Source organism: Moschus berezovskii, chromosome 8 (genome assembly GCF_049115385.1).
Source record: "Moschus berezovskii isolate FMDL1 chromosome 8, NW_MosBer_1.0, whole genome shotgun sequence".
Taxonomy (NCBI): domain Eukaryota; kingdom Metazoa; phylum Chordata; class Mammalia; order Artiodactyla; family Moschidae; genus Moschus; species Moschus berezovskii.
This window is the reverse complement of record NC_142467.1, coordinates 8498958-8511362: the sequence shown is the minus strand read 5'-3', so window position 1 is coordinate 8511362 and position 12405 is coordinate 8498958. Positions and strand designations below refer to the sequence as shown.

The following is a 12405-nucleotide window of genomic DNA, read 5'->3' as shown; positions in this document are numbered from 1 at the left end:
CTTTCCCGGCGGCCTAGGCAGAGATACTGGCAGCACCCATAGAAACAAGGCACCAGTAACCCTGGAGGTAACAGTAGCGACAAGGACACCAGGTGACCACACCTGGCAGGTGCAGTGGGGTGTCAAAAGTTTCTCAAATACAACCAGTGGCTTAAAAAAAACCAAAAGCTTGTGCTATAGTGCTACCTACTGGAGAAGAGATCAAGATTGCCGGGATAAATATCGATAACCTCAGATATGCAGATGACACCACCCTTATGCAGAAAGTGAAGAGGAACCAAAGAGCCTCTTGATGAAGCTTCAAGAGGAGAGTGAAAAAGCTGGTTTAAAACTCAACATTCAGAAAGCTAAGATCATGGCATCTGGTCCCGTCACTTCATGCAAATAGAAGGGGAAACAATGGAAACAGTGACAGACTATTTTCTTAGGCTCCAAAAATCACCGCAGATAGCGACTGCAACGATTAAATTAAAAGATGCTTGCTCCTTGGAAGGAAAGCTGTGACAAACCTAGACAGTGTATTAAAAAGCAGAGACATTACTTTGCCGACAAAGGTCCATCTAGTCAAAGCTATGGTTTTTCCAGTAGTCATGTATGGATGTGAGAGTTGGACCATAAATAAGGGTGAGCACCGAAGAATTGATGCTTTTGAACTGTGGTGTTACAGAAGACTCTTGAGAGTCCCTTGGACAGCAAGGAGATCCAAACACTCTGTCCTAAAGGAAATCAGTCCTGAATATTCATTCGAAGGACTGATGCTGAAGCTGAAGCTCCAGTACTTTGGCCACCCGATGTGAAGTGCCGACTCATTAGAAAAGACCCTGATGCTGAGAAAGACTGAAGGCGAGAGGAGAAGGGGATGACAGAGGAAGAGGTGATTGGATGGCATCACCGACTCGGACATGAGTTTCAGCAAGCCCCGGGAGATGGTGAAGGACAGGGAAAACTGGCGTGCTGCAATCCATAGGGTTGCAAAGAGTTGGACACGACTGAGTGACTGAGCAAGAACTGAAGAAGAGAACAAAAACTAACAAATGGGACTATATCAAACTAAAAAGCTTCTGTACATTAAACAGTGAAAAATTACCAAAGGAGGAAAGATAGTTGCAAATCGTAATTTGAATAGATACATACAACCCTGTGCTCATTGTGGCATTATTTACAATAGCCAAGACATGGAAATTGCCCATTGATGAATGGATGGATGAAGGAGGGTATATAATACAGTGGAATACTACCCAGCCATAAAAAAGATATGTATTGTCTTGCCATTTGTGGCAACATGGATGGACCTTGAGGATACTGCATTAAATAAGTCCTTCAGATAAAAACTGATACTATATGATTCCACATAAATGTGACATATTAAAATTTTTTAAATAAGTGAGCAAACTTAGCAAAAGAAACACATATTTATAGAGAAAAGAGTAATAATTACTGAAAGGGAAAGGAGGTGAATTGAGTAAAGGGGTCACTTGTGTGGTAAAGGGTGGAAGCTGAGCTTTTGGGGTTGAGCATACTGCAGTTTATACAGAAGCTGTATGCATGAAATATGTTATAAACCAACATTACCTCAATAGATTAAATAGTAAAAATAGCCTCAATGGTATGATGGAAGATGAGGATATTTAAAGATTATAATAATATTTGATAGAGCTGAATTATCCTTTGGAAATGTTTAAAATACTTTAGCATTTGCAAAGTTTTTAGAATTTATAATATTTTATATGTATTTCTATATGTATATTTTAATAAAAATTAAATTAAGAATAAAAGATTATATTTAGTATTAAGATTCTCTTAATTACGATGGCGACTGAACTGAACTGAAGTAAAGTGAATTGAGATGGCACACATTTGTTGAAGTTGGGAGATCATTTCTTTGGTTATTTGTAGATAATGAAACAGAGTTGTTTATAATAGTATTTGCAATATAAATTCCAGTGATACTTATTAAATGTGTCACATACTAAACTTTCAAATATCTTCAGCTGTTATTTTAGTCAGTTCTTTTTATGGCAGAAATATTATAATTATAAGAGAACTTGGGCATCTAACAGTTAATTATTTGGTCCTAACTGGTTGTGGCAACTTGCTTTTTCAGCTCCACAATATATGTCACTGTTTTGAAGGGAAAGAAGTCTTTACTATGAAAATAATATATCTTTGTTGTAAAATTAGAAAATATATGGCCCCAAAAAATCAGTATGGCGTTACCAATTAGACAAAAACGTTTCACAGTTACAGAAAATTCTGAAAGGCCTTTTCTGTTAAATTCATGGACATTTTTTGTTTTTGGTAAATTCATGTATATATAACAAATATGTTCTTCGCAAAAATGGAACCAGGAAAGCGTACTGTTTTACAACCTGATTTTTTTTTTCTTGGCCTCAAGAAGTTTTTTCCAAATAAGTAAAGCTAAATATACTTCATTATTCCTAATAGCTGATGAAATAATACTATTTAACCAATTTCTCACATTTGGAAATGTTCAGATCAGTTCAGTTCAGTCGCTCAGTCGTGTCCGACTCTCCGCGACCCCATGAATCACAGCACGCCAGGCCTCCCTGTCCATCACCAACTCCTGGAGTTCACTCAAACTCATGTCCACAGAGTCGGTGATGCCATCCAGCCATCTCATTCTCTGTCGTCCCCTTCTTCTCCCGCCCCCAACCTTTCCCAGCATCAGAGTCTTTTCCAGTGAGTCAACTTGTCACATGAGGTAGCCAAAGTATTGCAGCTTCAGCTTTAGCATCAGTCCCTCCAATGAACACCCAGGACTGATCTCCTTTAGAATGGACTGGTTGGATCTCCTTGCAGTCCAAGGGACTCTCAAGAGTCTTCTCCAACACCACAGTTCAAAAGCATCAATTCTTCGGCGATCAGCTTTCTTCACAGTCCAACTCTCACATCCATACATGACCACGGGAAAAACCATAGCCTTGACTAGACGGACCATTGTTGGCAAAGTAATGTCTCTGCTTTTCAATATATTATCAAGGTTGGTCATAACTTTCCTTCCAAGGAGTAAGCGTCTTTTAATTTCATGGCTGTAATCACCATGTGCAGTGATCTTGGAGCCCAAAAAAATAAAGTCTGACACTGTTTCCACTGTTTTTCCATCTATTTCCCATGAAGTGATGGGACCAGGTGCCATGATCTTTGTTTTCTGAATGTTGAGCTTCAAGCCAATCTTTTCACTCTCCTCTTTCACTTTCCTTTAATTTCTTACACTTTCCTTATATGTATGTCTTTATGTGCAGTTAAGACGATTTCTTTAGCTCCAGATCTCTTTTACCAGCTTTCTTCCAGGCTCTCAGTGTATGAGAGTGACTGTTTACTTATACCTTGCCCAGTAATGACAGAAAAATTTCCTTTGATGATTTTAAATTTCAGCATTTTCCTTTTGTTTACACATACATATGCAGTTACATACACATTTCATATTTTTCATGCCCAATTTCTTTATGTTGGTGAGATTATCAAACCAACCAAGCTTTTGTGTTTAAAGGTAAATCACCCAAGAAGTTCCATTTTCACACATCTTCCATGTGGAATTAATCTACGTTTTTTTTTATTAGGCAGTTATGAGATTCGTTGTCCGTATTAATTTTTTGCCATCTTGGAAGTACCTGATGTAACCTTTAAATACAGGGGTCGCAGAAAAATCTTGGGGAGAGAATGTGTGTCTGTTTCTTCCCTCCTTATGTCTACTCTTCCTTCTTTCTCTGTCCCTGCTTCCCTCTGCCTTATCCCCATTTCTGCCTTCTTCCTTTTAAACCTTCTCTTCCTTTTTATACACTCATCACAGATTTTTTTCTTCAGTGGCTCAGTCATGTCCGACTCTTTGTGACCCCATGGACTGCAGCACGCCAGGCCTCCCTGTCCATCACCAGCTCCTGGAGTTACTCAAAGTCATGTCTGTTGAGTTATTGATGCCATCCAACCATCTCATCCTCTGTGGTCCCCTTCTCTTCCTGCCTTCAATCTTTCCCAGCATCAGGGTCTTTTCAAATGAGTCAGCTTTTTGCATCGGGTGGCCAAAGTATTAGAGCTTCAGCCTCAGTCCTTCCAATGAATATTTGGAATTGATTTCCTTCAGGATGGACCAGTTTGACCTCCTTGCTGTCCAAAGGACTCTGAAGAGTCTTCTCCAACACCACAGCATCAATTCTTCGGTGCTCAGCATTCTTTATGGTCCGGTTACCATTTATGAAGACAGAGAGATGAGCAGTGGAAGACAGACCATAGAATTAAAGATCCCACCTCCAGGTGGAACCCTCATCTGTCTCCCGGCTGACCGCAGAGTGTCCCCCTACATCCTCTCCAGAGCATCATTCCTTCATATCTGCTGCCAGAGCCAAATGCCATTCACTCCAAGGACTGACTTTCCAAAATTCCACACCTGGAGTGACCTCTAGCTGCCCAGCATCCACTTTGTGTCTCCAGATTGTGTAGGACTGCAATCTTTTGATTAGTTTCTGAGAAAACGCAATGAAGCATTTCACATTTTTAATTTAAAGCCACTAATAAAGTATGCAGCTGGTCAGCCCAACAGTTTATTTCTTACCTGCCACCAGTACCAGTGTTTCTCCCTGGGCTTCAACAAGTCGTATCCTAGCCAGTGTTCAGTCTTACTCCCCCAAATTTATGAAACACTTTTCTCCAGGATTTTGGTGAAGGGTGGGCTGTGTCTAATTTTGCTAACGCATCTCCCAGATTTCAGAAAACTACCAGCTTTGCCATGAGTCAAAGCTTAAAGATCTAGTTCTGCTGTTCAGTTTCTCAATGTATAGTGTTACTTGTTTTATTATAGCAATTTCCTAATTACAGCAGTTAATTAATGCAAAAAATTATTCTTTCATGTCAGATCATTTTCTCATCTATCCCTGTGAACTGTAATTTTTATTACTGTTATAATTACTGTTATCTTAACACTTTTGATTATAATTTTTCATAAATTTAATTAACTTACAATGGCTATATAGCTCATTAAATTTGATAATTTCATGGCATTTTTGGCTCACCACTCGTTAAAACTTTGTATTGGCCAAAGACTAAAATAATTCGTTAACCTTTTTAATCTTTGACACTCAAATAGACAAAAATTTCATGGTTTCAATTTGTGTTTCTTTATGTTTATTGACTATTTGTTCTATGCTTTACTAGTTGTGCACTTAATTCATCTTTCTTCTAGGGTTGTTTCTACATTTAAAACCTTATCGAGTGGAATACTTATCATAACAGTTGCATTCATCATTCATCCTCTCCTCTTTAGAAATTACTTGTTTTTTTCAGTTCCACCAAAAAATATTCTTCTAATTACACTTAATATTTTGGGGACTAATATACTTGAAGTTGTAGAAATGTAAACTAGGAATTGTGTAATGTTCAAAAAAGGCTTAATAAAAATATTTGTCACTCACTAAAATTCTTAAATTTAGTAATACCTTTATTGGAGTTCTTTATTATTATACCCTTTTTCTAATAGTGTGTATTTTCTGCTCAGGAATATGGTATAACTAAAGCTGAAAAACTGGAGATTGCCAAAGGCTACTGTACTCCTCTAGTTAGAAAAATTCGCTCAGATCTTCAAAGGACACAAGATGATGACACTGTAAATAAACTCCATCCTGTGTAAGAGACTGTACTGGTATTTAAGTCTATAGGCGTCTGTTTTTGCATACTTGAAATCTAAATTTTTGTTGTTGCTATAATTAAGGCAGGAGTGTATCACTTGATACACTGTGGAAATACAGATTACCTAGATGTTCCTGATAGTGAACTTTTCACCCAGTATTGTTTTTGGCTCCAGACTGGAGGAGAAAACGGAGGGACACAGGGAAAGGGGATGTGTGTTGCCATTCACATGCGATCATCAGTGACCATCCTCATCCAGCAGCATTAACACCCGTGAGCTCCCTTAGTGCTGTGGTCTCTTTCATTGATAATGAAGGTGCTTAAATGACCTTCTTACCGTGAACTTGACTAATGTTAACTCTTCTTTGACTAGTCTCACTGGCCTCAGTTTCAGTTATCTTGACGCTAGAGAAATGTCTACTAAGAACACCTCAGTTGTGATGGAAAGAGTGATAGATTCACTTACAGTGTTCTTTTACTTCTAGAAAGATTAAATTCCATTTTACAAAATAATTTCAGTACGTAATAAGTCTTAACCGTGTGGTTATGTTTTAACACTGTCTGCTCCTGACTTTTAGGTATTCCAGAGGTGTTCTGTCACCTGAACGTCACGTCCGTACCAGATTATATTTCACCAGTGAAAGTCATGTACATTCTTTACTGTCTATTCTTCGCTATGGTGCCTTATGCGATGTAAGTAGAATAAGTTACATCAATCTACTTAACAAATATGTGTTACTGAATTGGTAGTCAAATCACTGACATCATTTTTTATTGTACAGTTTTTAATAATTCATTATTTGCCATCATTTGTCAAGAGTCTGCTGTTTACCAAGCATTGTGCTAGATGTTGGGAGATATGTTGACATGTTTTCTTCCTTCTGGAGAAAATCTCTTTAAGCCAACAATAATACAAAATATTGTAAGTGATCTACAAGCTGGAGACAATAAGATGAAAAGAAACTGATGAATTCGCATTATTTGGGGATTAGGATCAACAGGATTTGGTGTTTGGACATTGTGACTCTTACTTACTGTAACATAATGAATCAATACCAAAGCTTACTGGCTTAAAACAAGTACAGGCATTTTTATTTTTCTCTGTCATGTTTTAAATGCTTGACTTGGGTCATTTAGGCAGTTTTGCCTTGTGTCTCTCATGAGATTGCAGTCAGACAGTGGCTGGAGCTCAAATCACCTCACAGCTTTCTTCTTATATCTAGTTCTTGATCTGCTGACTGTCAGGTGGGGGCTCAGCTGGGGTTATGGACCAGAACACCTACCATGGCCTGTTCGTGTGACCTCAGAATACAGCGTATTCCTCAGAAGGTAGCAGCTGAGTTCCAGAAGTGCACTAAGAGAAAAAAAGAGCAAGCACGAAGTATTTTTATGATCTGACGAGGTTACGTCCTTTCACTTTTACCGAGTATTTTTGATTGAAGTGGTCAGAGAGGTCCATCCAGGTTTAAGGGAGGGAAGATAGACCCATAGTACTTGATGAATATCACTTTTCATTCACTGTAAGATGAGTCCTTGGGATTGGATATATTTTGGTGACCATATTTGAAAAACAGGGTCTGTCACGGTATGTTACCATACAATCCGTATTTCTCCCATGTGCAGAATTCACTTAATCTCCTCTACAGTATTCCTCCAGGCTTATCTATTGTAGCATAAACTTGACCTCCAGGATCTCATTATCTAAATTGTCCAGATGTAGATGGGACTCCTTGGGCAGAACCCTTTGAGTGCCCAGGAGGACTCAGTCTCATTTCAGAGACCTGTGAAATGAAGACACCAATTATCTGTCTGTCATACATTTGACATACAGTATTGAGAAGCACAGAATAACTGCTGTAGGCAGCCTTTTCAAAAAGAGGGGAAAAGAGAAGGTACACTATGGTCACTGGTCCGTGGCAGTTTTGAAGTGTGCCTAGGTCCTTAATGCCCATTCCTTAAGCAGGGCTCTGTCATACCACTCGGAGTTGCTTGTGGTGGTTCATTCTCTGTACTTTTGATTCTTGATGGCTTCATCTAGGTCATCCTTCCTTCTCCATACAAAGTAGCTCATCCTTGCAGCTAAACAGTTTCTTTGACCTGCTTCCTGCCCAGAGAAGTTTGGAGATCCAAAGGTCTGTTTACTTTTAGTTCAAGATGGTGTAATTTAAAAAAAAACAAAAAGGAATAATTTATAATCTACTCTATTAATTCACACCCACACATCTCTTAAGAATAAGTCTTTTTATACATTGGACTCCCTCTGGCTGCTGAGAGAGTACTCAGCAGTCTTTATTGTTTAATAGGGAGTATCTGAGAGACATGCTCATATGTTCCTGAGAAAGTCATCATGTCTTTGAAAAATCTGTGAGCCTTAAGTCTTTCTGAAGTCTTTCATGACAGATTCTTGTGTTTGCATTCTTCCTGAAAGCCACTTTTTAATTATACCATTGTTCACTCTCTGGAGAGGCTAGAAATAAGAAACAGTTTTATTTCTGATTCCTGCAAGTCTTGGCTCCTTTTTAATTAACCATTTCCTATAGCTTATCTCCCTCTCCTCAATGTTTATCAGAGGCAACGAGAAGAATCTTGGTGGTGTTTTCAGAATTTTTTCTGGAAATCTTGGTAGCTAGCTCATTGAATTCCACTGATTACAGGCTATAGTATTTCTATATTTTATGCCACTACATAGCAAGCATTTTTTATCCTGTAGTTGCCAATAAGGTTTTTTTAACCCTCCTATGATCCCTCACCAACAGTCTTCTCAGTGTCCTTTAGGCTTTCATTAACACTCTCTTTGAGGCATCTTTGGAGAAGGAAACAGCAACCCACTCCATGTTCTTGCCTGGAGAATCCCAGGGACGGGGGAGCCTGGTGGGCTGCCGTCTATGGGGTCACACAGAGTCGGACATGACTGAAGCGACTTAGCAGCAGCAGCAACTTTCCTTAACACTCTCCTTGAGGCCCTTCCTATGCTTACATATATGGAAAGTAAGAAAGGAGAGTCAAGGAAGGCTCCCATATCACCAGCATCGGGTCATTTGCAAAATTATCCATCATTCACTGAGGTGAGTAACATTTGTGGAAATATCAGGCATTAGAGGGAAAGTAATGAGTTTAGTTTTAGACAGCTTGAGTTTGAGGCGCTAGTTCTCAAGAGAACTCAGTCTCATTTCAAAGACCTATGAAATGAAGACACAAATTATCTGTCATACGTTCACCATACAATAGTGAGATAAACAAGTGAAGGTAAGTCAAGTGGAGATGATCAGTAGCATGTTCATATGTAAGGCTAGAGGTATGGGTTGAAGGCACGAGAGTTGGGAAACCAACACATTAATGGATGGCTGAGGCAGTAGCTGTTGATATTCCCGGAAGTCTGTATTTGAAAAAGTGAGGAAAATGACATTTTAGAAATTAGCAGTGGAAGTGCTAACCAAGCAGATTTAGAAATTATAATACCCTTTCTCAGTACACTCAAACCACAGATTGTCTAGAATACACTGTCACTTCTGTTATATATCAAAAATATCTTTTCAGCCATCTCTAAGCTACCAAAAAATAAGAATTAAAAAAAATATATATATGGGTATATACATTTATGCACATCTATAAAAAAGTAATCCTTATAAGAAAATGAATTCAACTTTGTATTCTTTTGTACTTATTAAAATAAAGGACTGTGAAATGTACATGAAGGTTTAGCATATATCTCTTGATTCTTAATCTCTCTTATCACTGGGCCTTGATGAATAGTTATTAACAGAGTTACCCTAAGGCTGTGTAAGTGTTCTGTTCCCATCAAATTTTCTAATTCATCTGTTCTTTCCCCTTTGTTTTTATTTCTTTTTTTATTCCTTAATGGAATAGCAAAGTGGCATCCCTTGATTACATATGCAGATTATGTGTGCTCAATCACTCAGTCATGTCTAACTCTTTGTGATCCATGGACTATAGTCTGCCAGGCTCCTCTGCCCATGGGATTTTCCAGGCCAGAATATTGGAGCGGATTGTCATTTCCTACTCCAGGGCACCTTCCCAACCCAGGGATCAAATCCACATCTCTTGCATCTCCTGCATTGGCAAGACGGATTGTTTACCACTGAGCCACCTGGGAAGCCCATGTGGATTAGTGGAGCTTTAATAAAAGAAATAGAGAAAGAAAGACTCTTAGTTAGCAAAGGCAAGAGCTTATATATCCATTAATAATGATGGAATTGTTTTTTGGGGGGGAGAGATACATTTCTTAATGTGGTCACCCTTTAACCTTGCACTTAGTTATAAGATAAAACAAAGGATATGGGAATGGATAGGAAGCCTATGGTTGGAGAATAAAAATGAATGATGGATAAAATTGTAGCAGATAAGATTGGAGAGACATTCCAGGATTGGGAAGCCCTTGAAATGTTTTACACAGGGAATTGAATGGCTTTGGTTGCTGTGTAGGCATTAGATAGGTAGAAGATTTGAGGAAATCAGTTAGGAGGCTGTCTCAAGTGATCTAAAGAGTGTGGTGGCTGTAGTATATATTGCATTCAGCTACATTTCTAAAACAAAAGCTGAAAAACTCCACTGTCATAAAAATCTAGGCTTCTGGGGTTTAAAAAAATTAAAGTGAAAATTAAGCTCTATACCAAAATGCTGTCCTATTTTCTAATTTTAAAACTTTAAAAATTTTATTTGAACTATAATTAATTGTCCCAGCTCATATTATCCTATTAAGAACCTGTAGCTAATATAATTAAAACCTTGTATGGTCTCTTCCCAGTTGAGATTTTTCATTTTTCAACGTAAACTTGGTAAAATCTGTCTCTCCATAGTAGATTTTTTAAAAAGATTTATTGAGGAAATAAAATTATAAATAAGATTTCAAGGAATATATTTAATGATCCTTAATTGTTTTAAAAAGATTTTTATGAATTCTTGTATATTAATTGTGTTTAGGAAGATGCTACAAAATATTTTATCTTTTCATTACAGCAGACCTAGCAAAGTCTGTATCTGTACCACTGAATTAGATATTACATGGTGTTCTTATTAATAATGCCATATCACAGAATCTAATAGATCTTTTCAATCTTGAAAATTTTCAATATTTAACTTAAGCCCATCACTTACAACAATTTACATCTAGTGGTATTCAGTAATGCCATGCTAATTTGTTTGTCCTATACATTTTGAAAGAAAATGTACATACATCTTTGCACATATCCCTTCCTCAAACATTTACAGACATACACAAACACACAGGTGCAGTTTTTAATGTGGAGTGTTGCTTAAGTTGGGAGCAACTGCTCTAGAGCATTTGAACGTATTAATAGCCATTTGTTGAAATGAAACTTAAGTATACATGTAATTACACAAATGACATGATATTGCTTTAACTTTACTTTCCAAAAACTTGGAATGCTTCCTCAGAGATAGATGATGTCCAAATTTAAAAAGGAAATGTGTGTTGAATTAAAAAAAATTAGCATGTGGTCTTGACTTTTGGCTTTTGCATGTCAAATTTTATTTTCTCTTAAAACACATTCTATATTAAAGCCGGAACTCTTATATACTCTCAGTGTATATACAAAACCCTTATATACAAAAAAATTGTTGGATGCTTTTATATATTTGTAATGTTTATCACATGAAATGAAGGACATTATCTCTGATGTACATAAGGTCTCAGTAGACCTTGTTGATTATTGACTGTAGAGTTTGAACTTTGAGTAGTTTTGCCTTTTGAGATAGAATTTTCTACTTTGAATGCTTGTAATACATGTTCTGTAAGGTCCCTTTCAGTTCTATGCTCTGTAATTACATGGTTAAAGACCGTTGATTCTCTAAATGATGGTGGAGTGATTTTAGGAATGAAGGAGATGGTTTTAAGAACCTACTTGTGCTTTCTCCTGCTGATTGTTCTAAAATATCTACAGTTTAAAAAACTACAGTGGAATGAGAGATATTTAATTATAGTCATTACTTTCATGGGATAGTGTTCTGTTTATGAAGCGTGACATTATATTAGTTACATTGGAACTTAAGGTTAACAACTGCCCCTTACCCTCAAAATTCAATTAATAGTATCATATCTCAAGATAGTCTTTATTTTTACTTTCTATGAGTTACTAAAAAAAATACCACTAGAGTTTCTAATACTACTGGTAAGAGAATTAAAATTATTTAAGCTTAGGTGATTTATTAAATTTAAATTAGTTTTGAAAGATTGTGTGTGGAAGTATTTCATTTGTGTGATGTCAGTCTGGATTAAATGAACTGTCAAAATGAAAATAAAGTGATTTCCAAGTAATATGAGAAAATGATTACTATATACCTTTGTTCAGGAATCAAAGGATGAACAGTGGAAACGAGCTATGGATTATTTAAATGTTGTCAATGAACTCAACTACATGACTCAGATTGTTATCATGCTGTATGAGGATCCTAACAAGGTAAAAGAGTTCTTGATTTGCATGTGTTGTTGTTCAATCGCTAGGTTGTGCCCAAATCTTTGAAACGCTATTAACTGCAGAACACCAGGCTTCCCGGTCCTTCACTATCTCCCTGAGTTTGCTCAAACTCGTGTTCATTGAGTCGGTGATGCCATCCAACCATCTCATCCTCTGTCGTCCCCTTCTCCTCCTGCCTTCAATCATTCCCAGTATCAGGGTCTTTTCCAATGAGTCAGTGCTTCGCATCAGGTGGTCAAAGTATTGGAGCTTTAGCAGCAGTCCTTTCCATGATTATTCAGAGTTGGTTTCCTTTACGATTAACTGGTTT

General features: G+C 37.3%; 1 protein-coding gene across 10 annotated transcripts in view; it reads left to right on the top strand.

Moving 5' to 3' along the window:
- PPIP5K2 (diphosphoinositol pentakisphosphate kinase 2) overlaps positions 1-12405 on the top strand; it is a 76104-nt gene that overhangs the window by 45843 nt on the left and 17856 nt on the right. For all 10 annotated transcript variants that reach the window (XM_088838440.1, XM_088838437.1, XM_088838433.1 and 7 more), the window contains exons 20-22: positions 5510-5637; positions 6219-6333; positions 11970-12077. In XM_088838440.1, the coding sequence (XP_088694566.1) occupies positions 5510-5637; positions 6219-6333; positions 11970-12077 (351 nt within the window). The remainder of the gene's footprint in view (positions 1-5509; positions 5638-6218; positions 6334-11969; positions 12078-12405) is intronic.